The sequence below is a fragment of the Ursus americanus genome, chromosome 24, assembly GCF_024610735.1.
Source record: "Ursus americanus isolate L20-20 chromosome 24, mUrsAme1.1.p, whole genome shotgun sequence".
NCBI classification, from domain to species: domain Eukaryota; kingdom Metazoa; phylum Chordata; class Mammalia; order Carnivora; family Ursidae; genus Ursus; species Ursus americanus.
This window is the reverse complement of record NC_142150.1, coordinates 46,716,088-46,737,063: the sequence shown is the minus strand read 5'-3', so window position 1 is coordinate 46,737,063 and position 20,976 is coordinate 46,716,088. Positions and strand designations below refer to the sequence as shown.

The 20,976-nt window shown below is 59.7% G+C and overlaps 1 protein-coding gene across 2 annotated transcripts; it reads right to left on the bottom strand.

The window, feature by feature from the left end:
* Positions 1-1,046: 1,046 nt before the first annotated feature.
* Positions 1,047-20,737, bottom strand: TOLLIP (toll interacting protein). 2 transcript variants are annotated; one of them, XM_087855150.1, is made up of 7 exons: positions 20,579-20,737; positions 10,095-10,244; positions 8,145-8,327; positions 7,022-7,174; positions 6,339-6,429; positions 3,854-4,004; positions 1,047-3,542 (listed from the first exon to the last, which is right to left on the bottom strand). In XM_087855150.1, the coding sequence occupies exons 1-7, from the start codon at positions 20,609-20,611 to the stop codon at positions 3,260-3,262; spliced, it is 1,044 nt and encodes a 347-aa protein (XP_087711276.1). In that variant the 5' UTR covers positions 20,612-20,737; the 3' UTR covers positions 1,047-3,259. The 2 variants fall into 2 exon arrangements, with proteins under 2 accessions (XP_087711276.1, XP_045626663.1); XM_045770707.2 differs by lacking the exon at positions 3,854-4,004.
* Positions 20,738-20,976: the final 239 nt, after the last annotated feature.

Genomic DNA, 20,976 nt, shown 5'->3' with positions numbered 1-20,976 from the left:
CGTGCTGACGCTCCATGCAGCCCACTCACCTGCCTGGGGAACTCCTTGGAGCTCAGTGTGCCCACAGAGCTCAGGCTCCCCGGCAGTCTGGGTATTTTGTCTGCAGTTTCAGAACAGGAGCGCTCCTTGCTTCCTCACATTGGGCACGAGCACACACTCCTTCTTCTGCTGCTTTGGGTAAAACACATTCATGGTGAGGGTGCCTGGTGGCTCAGTCAGTTAGTGTCTGCCTTTGGCTCAGGTCATGATCTCCAGGGTCCTGGGATCAAGCCCCACGTCAGGGTCCCTGCTGGGCGGGAAGCCTGCTTCTCCCTCCACCTTTCCCCCTGCTTGTCCCCCCTCTCTCTCTCGCAAAAATAAATAAAACCTTATTAAAAAAAACAGACATTCACAGCGAGAGACAGCAAGCCGCGCGGAGACACTCTGCAGAACCCCACGGTGGGGGCACACCGCCGCCTCCCCTGTGGGCTGACTCCCCTCCCCTGCTGGCTCCGAGCCACGACACCCGTCCCCGCAGCCCTTGGGCACGCGTGTACAGCGGGAGCCCGGTACATCATGCAGGATGCTGCACTCCCTCCGTCCCCTGGCCCCGCGCTCCGGCCCCGCTCCCAGGCAGCAACGGCCTGAGAAGCGCTGCGAACGCACGGACAACGGAATCACGCCAGCGGCCCTGAGCCTTCTGTCGCTTCTTAAATTATTTTACTTACCTGAAAGACAGAGCAAGCGAGCGCACAGAGGGAGGAGGAGAGAGAGGGAGAAGCAGGATCCCCGCCCAGCAGGGAGCCCGATGCAGGACTCGATCCGGGACCCCGGGATGGTCCTGACCTCAGCCGAAGGCAGAGGAGTAACCGACTGAGCCACCCAGGCGCCTCTCTCCCCGTCATTTTAATTGAAAAACAAAACTTCACGCTTGGTATAAGTATTTCAGGTTAATGTTCCAAACCCAGCCATTAGATTTCACCTTCACTCGGACGACCATGCACCTAGTTTGCTGGCGAGTAAACGCATCCTGAGCTAAATTAAAAACCACTCGGGAACAAAAATGGTAAAGTTTCATTGGAGAAGTTTAATTCTCTACTTTTATAGATATCATGTATTAAATTAGAAGGCTGAAAAGCAAAAATATACTTTACAATCAAAGATAAATCCGGACACTGGACCCCGACAGAAGCATCAGAAACACAGAGCTCTGAGAATCATTCCCGCCAGCGCGCAGAGCTGCCGCCAGAGCCGGTCGGTGAGGGGAGGGGTGCCTCCGGGACGCTGAAGGGGAGGCGGGAGGAATCCCCGGCACACACCAACGTTCCGTCCTCGCTGACAGCGTGGGGGGGGCTGTATCTGGAGGAAAGGCCAACGACCAGCTCACGGAGGCCCCAGGGTCTGCCACCTGGCTGTGCACGGGGCCCCAGACACCAGCAGCCGCCCCGGCTCGCGGAGTCCGTAGTGGCCACACTGCAGCCATGTCATCGGCCTGTCCCAGGCCTGCTTCAGAGGAACTGCAATGTGTCCCCCCCGCCCCAACCGGAGCAGCAGGCTGCCACAGGCCACAATCCCGTAAGCAGGACGGCAGGGCGTGAAGAAGAAGAGCCTAACACAACCAGGGAAGGCCCTGCAGAGTGTGGGCTCTCTCTGATGTCACGGCGTTCATGAGGAAGGGGAGCACAAGTGACAGGGTTAGAGTCCCTCTCCTGCCAACCGAGGCCCCGCGAGTGAGCTCACCGCGGCTGCTTGCAGGGTTCTGTGCCTGTCCCAAGGAGCATGTCCCCCATGCAACCAGACGTCCCAGCAATGGGGAGGTGGGAAGCGGCACTGGGGCCTCTGGGACCTGGGGTCCTGCGCTGCGTGCCCGAGCAGGTCGCCCCCACAGGAGAGAGCTGCCTGCCCGACACTTTCACCGGTTTGGGAAGAAATGTGCTGCATGGCCACAAACTGTCTGAACCAGGAACTCACGCTCCACGAGAAAGCAGGGCTCATGCGTCCAAGCAAGCGGTCGGCGCCCACCGACTGGCAGCGAGTCCTCCCGAAGAAGCCTGGCCGGTGTGGTCACCGCGCCGCTGGCACGGCTCCTTCAGCCTCTTGTGCACAGCTCCCTGGCCGACCTGTGCCTGCCGGCAGCAGCACCCTCCAGCCGACGGGAACCCCCCCACCGTGCAGGGGGAAGGCAGAATGGGAGTCCACCCTCAAGCTGACCCCTCGCGGGGTCACGTCGTCAGGGCCCATCACCCCACAGCGGAAAGACCCCCTCCGCAAAGGCAAGTGGATCACGTGCGGGCTGCAAGCAGCACTCAAGACCTCTCACGTGGCTGATTTTCACGAGGTTTCCCCCCACTTGTTCCAGTCCAGTGGCCACGGCCGCCACGCAGCCCACAGTGCAGCACACACACCTCCTGCGTCCCGGGAAGACTTGGACGTTCACCGGACTGCTGCTGCTTTCACCACGGGACTGCCACAGCGTTCACTTAAATTAACGTCAGTAGTAAGTCAGCGGTTCCTAAATACCCTTTAATAAACAAACACAAAGTACTGGACCTGCCACCTCTTACCCCCGTTCTAAGGTGCTGTCCAAGCTGGTCAGAGAGAGGAGTGGCAACCCCTCGGAGTCACACCCCACGAAGCTGGCATGAGACACTGCGGGCAAAGGCATCACGGGGTCCCCGGGGCCCAGGATGGCCCTGACCAGAGACCGCGGCTGGGGACAGGCGGGCTGCCGGGCTCAGTGCACGCCGGATCCGGTGTGTGCTGCGTCCGTGTGGACCCTGCCGCTGGGCAGCAACACGGAAGTCCGCCCGCCCGGGACACTGGCGAGCAGCCCAGAACCACACACGAGGACATGAATTTTAATTTGATAGTTGTAAAAATAACCCCACATGAGCTGTTAATGTTCTATGTGCCTGAAATAATAGGTCTATCCCGGTTAAGTAAAATAACTGCATGCCATTAATCAAACCAGGAGGACGGCGACACTGTCTAAAGCGCTGGCAGAGGCAGGTGCTCGTAGAGAGCATTCTTGGGACAGCGTGCGGAGGACAAGCACACGGCACTTGAAGACACGTCCCCAAGCGGCGGGAGGGTGAGTGTGCGTACACGGGACACGGCCCACGTGCCCGCTCTGCTCCCAGCGAGGCCAGGAGGAGAGCCACCCACACCCACGCCTGAGTATGGTGGCGCTCAGTGGCCAGGGACCAACAACCCACATGCATCCCACACGAGGGTGAGGACTGGACTACAGACGTCCGAGAAAAGGCTACACGGGGCTCCTTCACGGGAATGAGGGGAGGGGCCGGGCTGGCAGGTCAGGACGGCCGAGGCCACGGGGTGGCCGGGGCTCTAGGACTCCTCGCCCATCTGGAGCAGGGAGTTGATGGCTGCGTCCCTGTCCCCTCGCTGGGCTTCCAGCACGGAGCGGATCACCTCCCGGTCCATGTTGGGGAACATGTCCTGGATGGCTCTCAGGTCCTCCTCGCTGCAGCGGGGCGGGGCGCTCACGGCTGCTGGGGGCAGGGCCACGGGCACCACGCCGGGGCTGCACACCGCCGGCACACCTGCAAGCACAGGACACAGTCTGGGGAACACGTGGCAGCACCAGCGCCTACGCTGAGCGCTGGCCCTGCGAGCAAAGACGTGCACCCCCTGCCCGCAGCCCCACGCACAAGTCCACTGCCTGCAGCCCCCCTCCCCAGCGGGTGCACACTCCACGCTGCCAGCTTAGAGCCCACACGAGCTGCTCGTGCTGTGGTCCCGTCAAACTCCCGGATGACACCACAGAGGCCAATGTTCACTGACCGAAGGCCATAAAACGATTCTCCGTCAGAGAAGGAACAGCACACGGGACGGGAGGCCCTAACCGTCTCACATGAGCTGGCGACTGCGGGGCAGGCCGTGTCCCAGATGAGTCCCTCCAATGCCAACAAGCACGTGAAACCCGATGAGGCGCGCACCCGGAGCACTTCCTATCACGGGCCAAGGTGGTGAGACGCCAAGAGCCCAACTCTCCAGCTGACCGTCTGCAGGGTGGGTGGAATCACGGGGCAGAACAGCAGCACGAAGGCTCTCCCGCACCAGGCGGCGCCTTTCGCCATCCGGTGGGCACGGCCTCCACACCGCCCACGCACTACTCAGCACAGACAGATCCCTCCGCACACTTCGCAAAGGCTCTCACGCCCACCCCAGGGTTAACTCCCCTGTGGGACACCCACCTGTTGGAGGGCAGCACCTGCTTGGCAGGCCCCCTCCACGGAAGCAGGGTCCGCAGACACACCCCCCACATCACACGTGTGTATGCGCATGACACACACACACACACACTCAGGCACGCACACACAGCCCGATACTGCAGATCACGTGCATGCCCACAGGACAGCACACACTGCAGGTCACACGCGTGCACACGCGCACGCACACACACACACGTCCGCACACCCCTCGACAAGATTAGGGACCTAAGCTACTCTCAGCGGAGAAGACTGAAGCACAAGCCCCGTGCAGACACAGGCAGCGGGCGCAAGTCCCTGTTCGTAGGAGCCGGCATGCGGCTCGGCCTCGAGGTCCAGGCAGAAGCTCCTTCCTCTCCTTGGTCACTTCCTACGAGTAGGTGACTGTCCCAAAGCTTACAAATGTCCATCAAAAGAGAAGTTCAAAATCTCCATTTATGCAGAAGTCTAGCCTTTCCCAGAACACACATTTTAGGACAAACTTTAAAGGCATTTACAAAAGAGCTAAGGAACCAGAAAAACACGTCTCCTGGGAGAGTGGACCTTCTGTTACCCCAACACATTCTGGTGCCGTGACGCTGTGGCTGCGGTGTGCCCCCGAAAGATGTGTGAGTGAGACCTCGTCTGGAAACCGGGGGAGAGCCAGGCCATCCGGAGCACGGTCCTGATGAAAGGGGTGCCTGGGCCACAGGCACACACCCCCCAGGAGAGCCTGGCCCTGGGGGCTGTGGGGGCCAAGGCTGGGCCATGCAGCAGAAGGGGCAGCTCTGCCTCAGCCTCTAGGGAGCGTGGCCCCACACACACCGATTCTGGACTTCAGCCTCCAGAAGGGACAGCAGACCTTCCTGCTGCTTTAAGCTGCCCCAGGGCACTCGCCCCTTCAGTGAACCCCGTAAGGCGCCTGTCCCTCCTCAAACCTCCAAGGTGGGTGGTCAGACCAGGGTCTCACACAGACCGTGCAATGGCTGCAGGGAAGGGGCAGGCAGGGGCCCCACGGAGAGCCCAGGAGGAGAGCCCCCCTGAGGCCAGGGAGGTGCCCAGCTGCTGGCCGGCTCCAGCAAGAGGGAGTGTCCTCCCCATTCGCTGTGCTTCCCGGGCGAAGAACGTCCCCTCGGTTTTCCCAAGTTTCCAGGTCTCTCCTGAGGTTCCCTCTTCCCACTTAGGAAGACGTTCTGTAATTCCGTGGGCGCATCCTGGCTGCTCTGGAGCTCCTGGGTCACCGGGGCCACCTCCTACTACTCATTGTCTGACCAGGGCTCACCCTTTCCCCCTTGTCTGCTGGACGGCACCCTGTGGAAACTGGAGTCCACGGCTCTCCCCTCAAGTCCTGAACACGTGTGGGCACCCTGGAGGCGGGTGCAGCCTCCCAGCCCCACCCCCTTCCTTGTGGGGCTGTGTCTAGGCTCCGGGGTAAAGGTCAGCCCAAGACGACACCCTGGCCTGGCACCAGCCGCAACTGCGCCATGAGGCAGCCTCTCTTCGCTGGCTGGGTGCAAACCCCATGGCATCCCATGTCACCCCAGCCCCGAGGCAGCAAATGGCCCCCGCCCCCCAGGCAGAGACCACAAGGCCCGGGGGCTCCTCCGCATCCCTTCTCTCGGGGATCACAGTCCTGCAGGGCCTGTCTACTGATGCCCAAACACAGTTCCCGCCTCCTCCACTCTGCACGGTGTCATGGCCGTTTGCGGCAGGGGCCGGTTGAGTCCAGTTACCGTCGCAGCCAGGGCAGAAGTAAACCAATGGCTGACGTTAATGTCTGAAAATTCAAAGGCACGAAACCAACCCAAGTGCTGCCACAAACGGCTACTTGACAAAGACGAATAAACATGACAGAACAGGGACGTCAAGGCACACAGCTCACTTCACCCCACAGGGCAGGACCTTTCCCGACGATAACTCACATGCTAGCTCATTCAGAGATTATGTTTCTGCACCTCCATAAAAGTTCAACTCGCCAACAGTCTGGTAGAAAAAATTCTATATCCTACAGACGTATAAAAAATTCAATGCTAAGACTGGACCCTCGTGTTTGGCAAGGTCCCTGTGAGTCACACGCAGACCAGACTTAGCCTCCACGCTGCTCTGCGAGCCCCTGAGGACCGCGCCGGGGAGGGGAGCGGCACACACCTGTGATGGGCACGTAGCCGACGCCCTGCTGGTACACGGTGGGCATCAGGACCACGGGCTGAGGTGGCACCATCACGGTGGCTGGCAGCGACTGGAACACACAGAAGACGATCACGGGGTCACAGGAGAACACAGCACACACGGTAATGGGCACCCCAACACTGCCCTGGTGGAAGGCCCTGTCACAGAGCCAAGGCCGACTGACACGGGATCAGAAGGGAACGTGGTCCCGGGAAGCAGATGAGTACTTTCAGGACCCACACCTGTAACGCTTCCCAACTAGAACACTACCCGCTCGGTTAACAGTCGGGGTTACGTGTCCACGTGAAAACACTGGTTACATAATGAAACACTTAGGAGTAAAATCACGCTGATGTTGGCACCTGCTTTCAAACAGTCCAGGACTAAAGAGGGGGAACAAAACTCCGTCGGGGTGGGACACCTGCAGGAAACTTCCTCCAGGCAGTTAAAATAGCAGGGACACTGCCACCACCTTGGTGACACAAAAGTCCCAGACTCCCACCGGCCCCAACAGCAGCAGGCTGCAGACCATGGACCTGGCATGAGCCAGGGGACCTGAGGGCCAGAGGGCTAGCAGCTGCTCCCTTAAACTCCGTGTGGTCCTGAGACCCCTCCCTACCATGCAGCTGCCGCTCAGCCCGCCCCCCCCACCCCGCCCTCACCGTGTAGGACATGACCAGGTTGATCATGCCCTCCTTGTCGTCGCCCTGCCGGCCACTCAGGCTGTACCACTCGTCCTCCACCTTGCCCTGCCTCAGGGACTCGGGAATGGTGACGTGTGTCCAGGCGATGCGGTCGTCCATGGAGAAGGCCCGCTGAGGGAGACACGGGGGGGGGGGGGGCACAGGTGCCGCGGCCACTCAAGGCCCCACCTCCTGCCCTGAGGCCCCACCCACCACTCCCACCCTGAGGAACCCTCCCCACCTCCTCCAAGAGTCCTCCCCCAACTCCCACCCTACGGTCTGGCCCTGCTCCCTGGTCTCCATGAAGCCAGGAGGGCCTCCATCGGCATCTGTACAGGCGTGGTCTGGCCTCTGCCCACCCTCTCAAGATCCCTTCCAAGTCCACGGCCTACTGGGCAGCATGGATAGAGGGCAGGAGGCCCACTCCCTGCTAAGCAGGCCCTCCCTTCTACACCCCTGTGCTGAGCAAAGGGAGAGGAGGTGTAGGAGAGAGGAACCTGGAAGGAAAGAGAGTGCGGGGGCCGCCTCCAGGCCCTGCTGCCCAAGCGCCAGCCTTCTGGCCTCTCATCCTGCCAACCAAGACCCTGAAGCTCCCTGGCTGGGCCGCCCCACACAGGTGCTCAAAGGACCAGGCTCAGAGGACCAGGCTCAAAGGACCAGTGTCACCTAGCTGACACTCCCAGGGACACTTGGGGGGCTGGCAACTCCCCCAAGAACCCCATTCCATCCAGCGTGGGGTCGGACCCACTTTACTTCCAGCCTGGTTGTGAGAGCCGGCCTCTGTTGTGCCTTTCGTTTGGGGATATGTTTGGGGCCTGGGGAAGGGGGTACAGTCCACACTGTCTCCTGAGAGTGCACGTTGTCCCTGTTCCTGGTGATGCTGTTTCTGAATGTAACTAATGAGGGGATGTGCATGGGACTGTGTACTTTTCACTGCCGCTGGGGACACCAGCACAGGACACCTGTCATGAAGCAATGACATGCTCTGTGTCTGGGCACGCCTGCAGCTCCGAGACAGCCTCAGCGGCAGGGCAGCTGTCGTTGTGGTGCGGCCACGCGGCCTGCACCCACGGGGCCCGTGACGGGTGGGCGGCCCTCTCACCTCGTCGAAGATCTCCAGGTAGAAGGAGTCCACGCCCGGGGGCACCGTGCACTGGATGACTTTATTCCAGCGAGGATTCTTGGCGCCGTTGTGGGCGGTGGGCGTCTCGTACACCGCGTAGCCCAGGCGCAGTCGGCAGTATGGGTCCATGCGGGTCATGCCGTAGTTCTTCGCCAACTTGGCCTGAAATACAGCCAACGTTACCGAATGAGCAGCCGCTGTCAGAGGGAAAGACACAGGCTCACCTGAGCTGTCCTCCCCCTTCAACTCATCAATCCTGGCGTTTGCCAGGGAACAGGATGTGGCCACAACGGTGATCCTGGGCACCAGGTGCAGAAGGTCACTGTTCAGGTCGAGGGAGCCACTGCACCACACGGGGTGGGTCTTCTCCAGTGTCACCTCAGAAAAGGCTGCGGGGGGGGTCACAGGCAGGCTGTCCTGGGCCAGACCCAAGAGCTACACAGAACATGGGGCTCGAGAGCCAGCCTGGACCAACGGGCTCACGAGTTCAGGGCACCTAGTCCAGCCACCGCCTGGCTCCCCTTTCTGTTCTGTCTGCCGCCGTGGGTCACGAGTCCCAAGGAGCCTAACCTTCAGCCAGACAGGCTGCCTTCACAGGGGAAGAAAGCATGGGGACTGATGAAGAGGGAAGGCTCTGGCTGCCCAGGGTGTCCACTAGCAAACATCCTTCCAAGCGGATCACACACCGGAATATGAGACTGAAAACCACACAGACACCTGGGTATGACAGCGCCACCACAGCCCAGGACAGGAGGAGCGCAGCGCACTGCTGCCCACTGGCACCGGCAACGCCAGGCCTGCGCGCATCCACCAAGAGGGGCGCATGGGCAGGCGCGGGTGTGACGGAGCGCCACGCCCAACGGAGGAGCCTCTCAAAGCTCAGTGACGAGAACACAGCCCAGTGGAACGTGGGCGAAGACCCACAGGAGAAACATGATGGCTCCACGCCGTCAGCCGTCACGGAGACGCAAGGTAAAACCCCAATGAGGCCAAACCAAACCAACCCTGTTCGGACCACGTGAATCACTGGCACCCCACACACAAAGAAGCAGACGATACACCTACTGGAAACCCAGAAAGAGGCCCCATGGGCCGTGGCGTGGACGCTTCCATCTGCAGCTGAGCGGAGGGCTGGCCTGGGTGTGGAGGCAGGGAGGGGAGAGGCAAGCCAGGGGCACAACCATGGGGTGCTCCATGGGCGGGAACCACCAGGGACACACCCGGCGAGGGAGGCTAAGAAGCATGGTGGGGCCCCTGCAGACTGCGGTGGAAAGGCTTATCACAAAGGAAGTGGGAAGCCACGGGCCACTCCCAGGGGCCAGGCAGGCAAAATGGAGCTGGGAGGACGGTGTGGAGGGTGCAGACCAGCTGCTCGTGTGGGCACATGAAGGGCGGACTTTCGGAAACATGTGAGCATCTGAGGTGACCTCATAAGCCCCGAGAGTGTGGCCAGGTGTCTGGGATGCAGTCCCCTTAAAACCCACAGGATTTGAGAGGCCCGACTGTGACTCTGTCTGCCTCCCAGTGACTCCCCTTTCCTCTTGGTTTTACAGAAAGCTGTGGTGACCAAAACCACTTTAGATCCTAACCGTGCCTTTGGATTTCTTTGGGGTCCGTTCAGCTGCCGGGGCTTCCCTTCAGGCCCCCACCTTCCCCGCAGCCGTGGGGGCTGGGAGAGGCGTCCGCGTGAAGGAGCAGTGTCCGGCACCCACACAAACACAGGCATCGCTCACGAGTTATTTTTGCTATTTCTGGTAGAAGCCAGGGTAATCAGTATCTTTCACTTACATCGTTTTTCGTGTTTCAAGAAAAATTAATCAGAAAAAGTACCTGTCCACACAAAATGTGGAAGCAGCCGCAGCCCACACACCAGCTCGCACGCGGGGCCGCCCCCTTCCCCCAGCAGACCCCGGGGGGGCCGACACCCACCTGTACCACGGTGATGCTCAGGCGGCCCACTGTGCCCACCGCCCCTCCGTACTGCAGCTGCTGGGCCGCCTGTGCGTCCAGCTGCACCTGCTGCTGCGCGGCCGTGGGTGTGATGCGGAGGAAGTCCTGCGGGAGCTCGCCGACGTACACCTTCGGGGAGAGCACATGCGTTAGTGGGGCGGGAGCTCAACCACTCCATCTACAAAGCGAGGGGCCCACGGGATCGAGGGTCTCCAGCCCGAGTGCCTTGAACCACCAGGCTGCCCCCCGGCAAGGAGCCCTCTCTCTTAGCACACACGAAAACGCACCCCGGGCCCACGCTCCGGCCACTGACAGCAGGTTCTCATGCTCAAAGTGGCTCCTTGACAGTCTCTCGGGCCGTGTTCAGGTGTCACACGCCCTGTGCCTACGTGTCCGCGACTGGCTTTCCCTGCAGCTGCTGGGACAAGCTAGGCCTGTGAGCTGCAAGGCCCTGGTCAAACCGAGCAGTGAGATGACATCGGAAGCTTGGATTTCTGGCTGTACAGAAAACGCCCAACAGCCCAGAAGATACCATGAAGCCCCAAACACCTCCCCCTTCTGCCTCTTGCCGAACCCCTTGTCCGCATGGCTGCCTGGCCTCACAGAGATGGGGCTGGGGACACGTCGAGTGGTGGACTGCGCAGAGACCCCATGGGTTCCCAGAAGCCAGTCTTCCAGGAAGAGGCAGCGGCTAATGCAGGAGTTGGCCGCCACACGTGGCAGTGGCCCCGGCCGAGGCTTCGCCTGCAGAGATGAGCAGAGCAAGACCCCGCCGGGTGTTCGACATCCGGACAGCCTGCACTCTGCTCTCTCCCAGGCAGGGTGGTTCAAGGTGTAGAGGGTCACAGTGTAAGGACTGCCCAGATAAACAGACAGCTGGCGCAGCCCCAGGGCCACAGATCCCCAGGGGAGGGAGCAGCAGAGCTACAGTGCAGGGCCCGGTGCTGCCTGCAGGGGTCCCAGGTCCTCCTTGGCCACTCCAAGGAAGGAAAACCCCCAGGCCTCTCAGTGAGTTGTGGCAAACTGCATTTACCGACAGCGGCCACTAGGGACCACTTCAGATGTCCATGCGCCAAATATCCTAAGGCCTCTATTGCTGGGGTTCTGGACTTCCAGATGACACGGATCCCGCAGGATTCCAGAAGGTTCCGCACCCGCTGAGCTCACAGTCACCACTGGGAAAGCATTTCTCCCCAGGCGCCTTGTGCTGTTTCATTTCAAACAGCCCTCGTAAGGTCTAGGTTTCTGTCCTCTGTGTCCCCACCTCAGGCCTGGAGATCATCCAAACCAGGCGCCAAAACCGATGGAAACCCACTCAAGACCCTGGGCTCGGGAGCTCTCCCCGGCCACTCCCACTTCGGTCGGCACTTGTCAACCTGGCGCTCCAACTGCTTCTCTCTGCAAAGTAAGAGCACCCTCCTCCTGGCCGTACCCCACACCAGGCCCTCTCAGGCGCCTAGTGAGGATAGCATCTCACAGCTCACATCAGGAGCGAACAGGCCCGGTGGGCCCGCAGGGGCCCCGAGTACTCATTACAGATGGAGGGAAGCAGCAGCACCCGGGAGGCCCAGGGTTGCCAGGTGAGGAGGGCACTGCCTCCCAAGGGGTCTCGCAGGCACCCTTCCCCAGGAGTGCCACACAGCTCACCAGCAGGGCCCAGGGCTTGCCCTGGAAAGAAGGCTGTGCGCCCTCCTGGACAGCGGAGATGCTGCAGCTGGCCTGGTGGCTATCAGACCAAGGTCAATTGCCAGTTGCTGCGGGCAAACGGGAACCACACTCCCAGCCAGAGCTCTTCCCAGCAGACACGGGGCCGGATGCTGCCTTGCCAACCAGCCACGGGCCTCCCAGCGTCTGCCTGCAGGGGCCATGGCAAGCCCTGCCTGCTCCCGCGATTGCAATCTGGCAGACACAGACTCATGCTAACCACATTCAAAAGAAGAGTGCACACAGACCAAATTCTCATTTATTCTGAAAAATAACCGCACACCCCATACCACATACTACAGTTCTGAGAATCCAGCAGGGAACGGGCCATGCCCTTGGGGGGCACACCGGGGTGGGGATGGCCATGCACGTGTCTGCAGTGACAGTGGTGACATGGAGTGCTCAGGCAAGGGGACCATTATTTCTATTTCCCATCATCCCATCACCAGAATGGAACTTGCGGAACCACATTTCCTTTCTACTATACTCATCTGGGTTTCTTTAAGGAGAATACACTCCTTTTTAATGGAGGGGGAGGAATAAAACTGTATCAAAAGGTGAGAGATCAGGGCACCTGGGTGGTTCATTTGGTTGAAAGTATGACTCTTGATTTCGGCTCAGGTCATGATCTCAGGGTCCTGGGATTGAGCCCCGTGATGGGCTCCTTGCTCAGCGGGGAGTCTGCTTGAGATTGTCTCTCTCCCTCTGCCCTTCCCCCTGCTCTTGCGTGTGCAGTCTCCTATAAGTAAATCTTGAAAAAAAAAATAGGTCAAGCATCTAGTGTTCTTTTTCAAGTAGGTTTTAACTATAAACCCATAAACATGAAACGAGGATTTTTATGACATAAATTAACAGTGCAAACAGAGCACGGGAAGGGACAGAAGTCGAGTCCCCTGGCCAGCGCCAGCACTGACACGTCGGTGGATGCGAGGTTCCTGAAAAGCCGTGAGGAGGACACCATGCCCTGGGGGCTTCTTGCCACTTGAGGGACAGGCTACAGAATCCCTGACTGGCAGTCCTCAGATGGCCAAGGTCCTTGGTCCCAGACAGCAGGCCACTGAGGGTCTGTGGCAGCTCCATGCCACGTGGGGTCTGGGCAGGAACCTGAGGACAGAGGGACAGTGAGGCAAACAAGGGGAATCCAAATAAAGCCTGGACCGAGCAGTCACGCACCATAGATAGGTCTCTGATTGTGACAGACGCACCCTGAGGACCTCACACAAGGTGCAAATACGCTGGGGCTCTCTGTGCCGTTTACAGCCGTCCTGGAACGCTAACGTGAAGTCTGTCAGAAAAAATGTCAACTTAACTAAAAAATAAAGGAGGAAACAGCGCTTCGCTTCTTACGAAATACTAAGCTCTTGGTTATGCAAGCAGCACCCCGCTGGCCCAGGAGCCACCAGACAGGTCTGCCCGCTGCTCCAACCGTGGGAGAGCCCGTCCGCGTGAGCAGAGTCCCACACCTGAGGTCAGCACTGCTGACAAAACCAGTCCACGCGTCGGACGGTACAGACGGGTCCGGGCGCCGACACGAACCCAACCGCTTCACAGACCAGCCGGGGCAGGTGGTCGTGAGCACTTGCATTACTGACGCAGACAAGTTCAGGGCTAACCCTGAACTATGCTTTTCCCATATGATGACGAAGGAAACGTCTGAACGGTCACATCAAAATGCAAGCTTTATCCTGGCTCAAAGACCGGAGAGTAGAGAGAATGATTAATCTTGATCATAGATAAATAATGGACATCTTAAACTGTCATTTGGCTCATGCTTACAACATGGATATACTGAGTCCAGAACGGACTGTCAGCCGCGCACCAGCCGGGGCAGGTGGCCCTCTGGGCCTGTTGTCACTGTCCCTGCAAGCAGCGTCTTCCCCATCTCTCCTCGCTGCCCTGCACAGTCTGCAGACAGTGTCTGTCAGTCCGCGGCCTGTACCGACCCGTGCTCTGCATACAAACAGCACTTTTCAGCTAACGCAGGGCTACACTCAAGCTTTTAGGGGCGCCTGGGTGGCTCAGTCGGTGAAGCGCCTGCCTGTGGCTCAGGTCACAATCTCGGGGTCCTGGGGTCGAGCCCCACATCGGGCTCCCTGCGTCTCCCTCTGCCCTCCAAACTGTGCGGGTCTGCACGCACGCACTCTCTAATAAATAAAATCTTTAAAAGAAAAAGTAATAAAGTTTTTAAGTTAAAAGTTAGGTTAAAAACTGAAGACCAATTAACGCTTTGTATCTGTATTTCTTGAGCAACCTTCAATGTATTTACCTATAAATTACAATGTGTCAAATTATGCACACGAATCAGCAATTTATATAAATACAGTACCAACGTAATCAAGAATTTAAAAATTCATTCAGCTGTTATTTTTCCAGTAAAACACCTTGAAAATTTTCTTAGAAAATATTTTTAGCGAACTTTTAACTTTTGTTTGATACGTGAAAATACTTTTAACCTCCTGTTCTTTTCGGCGCCCTGACATAGTGATGGGGTGGAGCCCTCCTGTGGCACACAAACTAACAAGAGAACGGCGGCCACAAGGCAGAGCTCTCGTGTCCGTGTCCCCCACCAAATCAAAGGCCACGTGACGCCCAACGAAACGCTGCCGTGAGGAGCAGGAGCCCAGGGCAGACCGCTAGCTACCGTGATGCCTTCCGGTCGCTCTGCCTCGTCTGGGGACCTGCCCTGCCTTCTGGGGCCGGCGTCACCCGTGAGAGCGCAGGTGCTCAGGGCTCCGGAGCCCCCACCCCGGTCCCAACACAAGTGCCTCCTTGGTCCACAGCTAATCACTCGGCTCTCGGTCCACATCGCTCGCACTGGAACCACAGCCAAAAGGGACAAGAGACACACAGAAGCCCACGTGGCCACGAGCTGTAGAGGGCCTGAGGGCCAGGCGGTGAAGTCAGCAGCTCACAGCACAAGGAGCGTCAACCCTGGGGATGGTATCTGGTGGGCCACGAGCCCCGAAGCTCCCTGGCGTCACAGGGGCCCGCCCTGCTGAAGGCCCTGCAAGGGCACACCTGCCCCTAGAGTGACCGGGGCCACAGCTCAGCGGGCTCACCATCTGCCCAGGAGAAATGGCCTGTTCCCCAAGGGACTGCGTGAGGGGCGGCTCTGATCTCCAGCCTGGCTGCCGACAGAATCCTTGCTGTACAAGCCAAGGAGCCGGGCGCGCGGGGCCTCCCGTCTGGCTCCCCTGGCCCCTGACTGCAGGCTGTGACAGCCGGTGGGCCAGTCCGGCAAGAGAGGCGGTGTGGGGGCGGGGCACAGGCTGTGAACCAGACACGACTGCTGAGGGGAGCACCCTGGCACTCTGGCCGGAGCGCCCGCAGGGTGCGGCCACTTCAAATGGGATGGAGGCAAAGGCCGTGGAGGGGTCTGAGGGAAGGAAGGGCCTGCTCCGTCTGTGACATCTGGAGCAGCCCAGGGCAAAGAGCAGCAGAACACATGGATCTGCTGTTCAGGGAGCAGGCTGGCAGGAGGCAGGGAGTCACTGTCGTGTTGGGGACCAGAAGCCAGGGTCCCTGAGAGAGAGAGGACACACAGAAAAGAGGAGGAGGAGCTGGTGGAAGGAGGTCCAAGTGGAGACAGGGCCTCAGAGCAAGGAGAGGCTGCTGTCACCTGGCCCACGGGGAGTGGCCGTTTCCAGAGGGCCCGAGAACTCACCCGGGGGAGCTTCCGAACACCTGAGAAGAGCTGCTGCCGTGCCCTGCTCGAGCGCCCTCCGCCGCGGCGCATCACCGCCTGCAGTCCCCAGAGCCTCCAGGGGCCTTGCTGCCATCAACCGACCCAGCCGCCCTTCTGGGGGCTACAGCCCCGAGCTACCAGCCCCCCAGCTCCCACTGCCCCGCGGGTGTTGAAGCAGAACGGGAGAGGGCATGCGGAACAGCAAATGGTACGCGCGGAACTGCAGGCAAAGACGGCCACGAGGAAGAGCCTGGTTTCTGGAGAAATGAAAACTAAGTCCTCGGCCCAGCAGTTCACCTGTTCAGGTACTTCCCACAGGCCACTGGGACAAGCGCTCCACACACACGGACTCAGTCCAACCTCGTACAAACGTGAGAGAGGTTTACACGCGAGGCCGCCGAGGCTCAGCAGCCGGCCCACGAGGGAGCTGTCAGTCAGGGACAGCAGTGGTGACCCAGAAGGGGGGCGACGAGGGCGTGGGTAATGCAAGAGACGCGGAGCTGGGAAGGGGCAGGAGTGTCAACCGCAGGACAAACACGGCGCAGTAAGATCCTCGCGTGCAGGGCGGGGACGGCGGTCACACGAGCACCACGCGAGCAAAAAGGAGTTGGAGAGGGGCGCTCCCGGACAGAGAGACTGGGAGAGTCTGACACCAAAGCAAACTCGAAAAGACAAACTGAAAGCAAAAGCACACTGGTCCCCCGGTGTGAGGGGCAGGGAAGGGTGTAGCGCCCGGGCTGGGAAGGGCCCCCAAGACCACACAGCCGTCAGGAGGAGTGCAAACACAGCGGCTGACCTGACACTGAGTCCGCACGGCACAGTCGCTACCACAACCACCAAGAGAATGGAAGTCCGTGCATTTTCCAGACCAGGACAGAACGAAGAGCTGAATTTGAGAAACTATTTAATCGCCCCAAAGAATGCAGGGAAAGACTCGGAAACAGAAAGGGGCAAATACGAGCACAGAAGACAACGGCGGAAGGAAACGTGTGTGCGTGACTACATACAATTACTTAACGTGTTCCAGCTAAGAGACAAAGATGCTTCTTAGATCTGACTTTTTAAAGATCTAACAACATGCTGCTGACGATAAACCAACCTTAGACAGAAAGACGTGTCGTCAAAGAACGAAGACACAAACACAAAGCAGATATTCCCACACTAGCGTCAGACCAAGTAAAAAAGGCTCCGTGCACCGGAGAGGCCACCGCACCCCGAAAGGATCTGACGGACAGAACGTGCAGCAGTGCCAACCCTGGAAATACCCGCACTCAGCTCGGAGAGGCCCGAGGGAGAGGCTGGGGCTCTCTGCCAGTGGGGCAGACCCGGGCCAGCCAGCAGGGCGAGCGGGCAGGCCACGGCGGGCAGGGTGTGTGCGTGAAGCCCACGGGCTCACTGCAGGGCCTGAGAAAGGAAACACTGCCACACGCAAGCCTAAAGAGAAAGCCAAGTCTTCCCTCCCAGTACTGGAAATCGACGGGCAAGAGCTGAGCACTTCCTGACCTCTCCTGCACAGCTGCCTTTCTGGACAAGCAGACAGCAGGCTAACTGCAAAGCCATCTTTGCAAACAGTCCCAGTTAAGAAACACAGAACAAGCCATAAAATACAAATATCACCCTTTGCCGTCCCTAAAGAAGTCACTGATCGAGTAATAATTACCAATACCTGGACGTTATTATTTACGTTTACCACTTATTCGTATTTATCTATATATTTATACATCCATCTGTATTTATACACAAAAAGAAGGTTCTTACTACGTCATCTGTCAAAAACAGTCATCGTCAACAAGGCTGACGAGGACCTGGACGGCCTCAGGTCACCCGAGTGTCGCCCAGCAGACCAGGTGGGGTCAGGAGGCTCTGAAAAGGCACCATGAGGAGGAGGGCTCTGCACTCGTCCTGAACCCACTGACCACCAGCATGTCCAAGAGGAGGATGGAGCGGTCTTGGTCAGCCTGAGCTCGGGGGGCCCACCCACACATCTGTGAGGGAGGCTGGAAAGGCTCCCGCTGCCTCTGACTGAGCCTCGACTGCCATCCCCACAGGCTGACAAGCACCACGTGGTTTAAAGCAGCGTGTCCTACAAACTCCCTGAGTTCTAACAAGGAAGGCAGAGGCCCATCAGGTGCTTCTGAACGGTCTGTGGACTGGACAGAAAAAGGATGTTGTCACAAGAATACTAGCAACGTGCAAAGTGGGGGCAACAGCACAGGCCTGGGGCACGGCTCAGTGGCGATTCAGGAAAGGAACTAGCCTGAAGACACAGATGCCTGAGAGCCATCTGAGCCCCACCGAGGGGAGCAGCCAGCACTGCCCCACCCTCGGCCCACCTCCCCCAGTGCCTCAGGCTTCTGAGCACAAGGACACAGGAAACAGCCCGTCTCCCCTACCAGGCAGACTCCCCTTCCTCCTTCACACCCCAAGGACGCTGCCTGCCACTCTTCTGTGTCGAGTGGGAGGCGGTGGTCAGACTTCAGAGTACAGCCCACACGCATATAAGTCCAGGTTCTGGGCTCCCTGGAGCCCCGGTGGAGACGTGTGCCCTGCAAAGGGATGCGGCCCACAGGCTCCAGGCTAATGCTCAAGAGAGCTGCCCAGCCACCCACCACCCAGCACCTGAGCCCCGCCCAATGCCCCTTCACCACCACCTGCTGGGATGGCTGAGCACCCCGCCTCGTCCTGTGCCCACACAGCACCCAGCGCCCAGTTGAGTCGGGGCACCCTGGCTATAGGAGGAGGCCCACCAAACTTGAACAACTGCAACACAGTCCTTACCAGGACTGCTGAGCCCAGAGGGGAGCAGGGGGCACTGAAGAGGCTGTGTGCCAGGCAAAAAGCTTTCTAAAAAAATTAACACTGTAGTGACCAGATAAAACTCAAGCACCCAATCCTGCCTGCAGGCCTTTCATCTGGAAAAGCACCCTGGCCATGCCTGCTGCTCGCACTGGCACAGGCACCCACCCTCTCTGGCCTTGCAGCAGCCCGCCCACCCTCTCTTCCTCCAGGCCCACCTGCGCTCCAGCCCTAGCCCCTCCCCACAGGCCAACCCCAGCCACACCCGCTCCTCCTTCAAGTGTCAGGTTAGGCGCCACCTCCCCCCAAGAACCTTACCCACCTCAACCACAGCCCGTGACAGGCCACCTTCACATCTAAGTCTTGAGTTAAGACCCACAGCTCTGGGGCACCTGGCAGGCTCAGTCGGTTGAGCATCTGACTCTTGGTTTCAGCTCAGGTCATGATCCCGGGGTCATGGGATCAAGCCCCTCAGACCTGGTGCTCAGTACAGAGTCTGCTTGTCTCTCTCCCTCTGCTCCTCCCCTGCTTGCATGCTCTTCTCTTTCTCAAATAAATAAAATCTTAAAAAAAAAAAAAAAAAAAAGAAAGAAAAGAAAGAAAGCCCACACCTCTGAGCACGCAGCTCACCAGCTCACGGGCTGTCTCCCATGCTGCACTGTAAGATCCTGACAGCGGGCACCACACCTGGGTGTTCACCATAATGTGCTGACCCAGATACCATGACCAATAACACTGGCTGAGGAAGAAGTCACATGTCCGGCGCTGGCACTCAAGACCCCAGCCACAGACAACACCTTCCTGGAGCCCCCAGCAGCTCCGGCCCAGACCTGACATTACTACGTGTCTACGGGTCATGGAGGGCACCCCTAAAACACGCCTGCCGCGCAGGTACTGCACACCCACCCACACATGTAAGGCCGCAGCACTGTCACCCGTGCCAGGAAACACCATACGGAGTGAGACAGACTGGCAGCACTGGGACAGCACGGGGCCCACGTGGGTGAACACTCTTGGACGCTTCCGCTCCCTCGCTCCCGAGTGTAGGGGCTTTAGCTTTATGCTGTCACAGAACTGAGTGTTCCCCTGGTAACGGAATGAGCTGAGCTCTGTGGAGTGCTCCCTTCACACCAGACACTGCACCCAGCACTGTGCGTGTTTACTCTCAGTCCCACACCACCAGGGAAGTCCCGCACAAGGGCACTGGGTTCCCAGGAGGCTGAGGACACATGACAGGCCAGGGAGGGGGCTGTCCTGCCGGACCATTAAGCCCACTGCTCCTGGGCGGGGGTGTGGGAGGACAAACAGGAGCCGCTAGTCTGGTTCCCTTACTCTCCGATCCGGCCAGTTGCATAAACGTAAGAAACCGCTGGCAGCAAACCCGCTGTAATTCGCTGCGAAGACGGAGCGATGGAAGCCACAGTTGTTGTCCAGAACGCTCCCCACTGGCTCTGGGACCTCCCCACACCCCAGTCCGACAGGAACTGTGGGTCAGGTCCCCTTCAAAGCTCTCAGAAAGAGCACCTGTGCCCAAAGGGGAGTTCTGACAAAACCTGGGTCTTCCTTGCCACCTCAGAGAAAGCATTCTGTGAAAAGATCTTCCTCCAGTGTGCTCACAAGGTCCCTGCACTTCCAGCGTGAAGGCTGAGAAGCCCTGGGAACTGGGAGCTCCCCGTCAGCAGCGGACTTGGAGATCACAGCAGAGGAACCTTTTTTCCTGCTCAAAAGGACCAAAACGCTCCCCTGCTGTGCATCTCGAGCCGCTGTCGATAAAAACTTCAGGTTTGTTGACTTCAGTGTTGCCCCTGAAGCAGTATGAATGGGCTGCTGGGGGGCCACCTTACCCCCGCGCCACCCTGAGCCGGTCTACACTCGCTCTCCAGTGCTGGGGACCACACAGGAGCCCTCCGAGAGAAAACTGGGAAGGGCACTCCCAGGTCCTCGGTTCCTGCCCTCTCATTTGCAAATGAAAAAACTGACGGTGTGACAGGTGGCCCCTAACTGGGGACGCAGCTGGGCTAATGCGCCTTACTCTGCCGGGAGAAGTACGGACCATCTGGGGTTCAGGGTCCTCCGCTATACAGAGACACTCGGGGGGGCTGCTCCATGTGAGGACCATCCCGGGCACATGGGACCCTCCTCGATCCGGGGAACCCACCCGGGGTGCGGGGCCTCCTCCGTCCGGGGCCCCGCCGCGCCGCCGCCCCGCCCGGAGCCAGCCGTCGGGCCCTCCCCGGAGGCTCCGGAGCCCACGCCCGCCGCCCGCCCGCAACCTTACCGGCCCGCGCTGCGTGCTGACGGTGGTCGCCATGGTGTTACGCGGCCCCCGCCTCGACCACCGGGAGCGGACGCGCTCACGACTCTCGGCGCCGGAGCCTGCAACGCCGACTACTGTCCCAGGAAGGCCGCCGCCGCCACCGCCTCGGTCAGCTGACGTCTGGCCCCGCCCCCGCGCCGCTCACTGCGCAGGCGCCCCGCCCGCCCCGCCCCTTCCGACGCCGCACGCACGCGCGCTCCCGGCGGGCGCCTGCGCAGTCACTCTCCCCGGGCCGCGGCCCCGCGAAATGGCTCCCGAGCTGGCCGTACGCGCATGCTCGCCAGCGGACGGCCAGCGCCGGTCACGTGGCCGGCAGACACTTCCCCCGCTCCCGCTCCCCTCCCCCCGCCGTGCGGGGC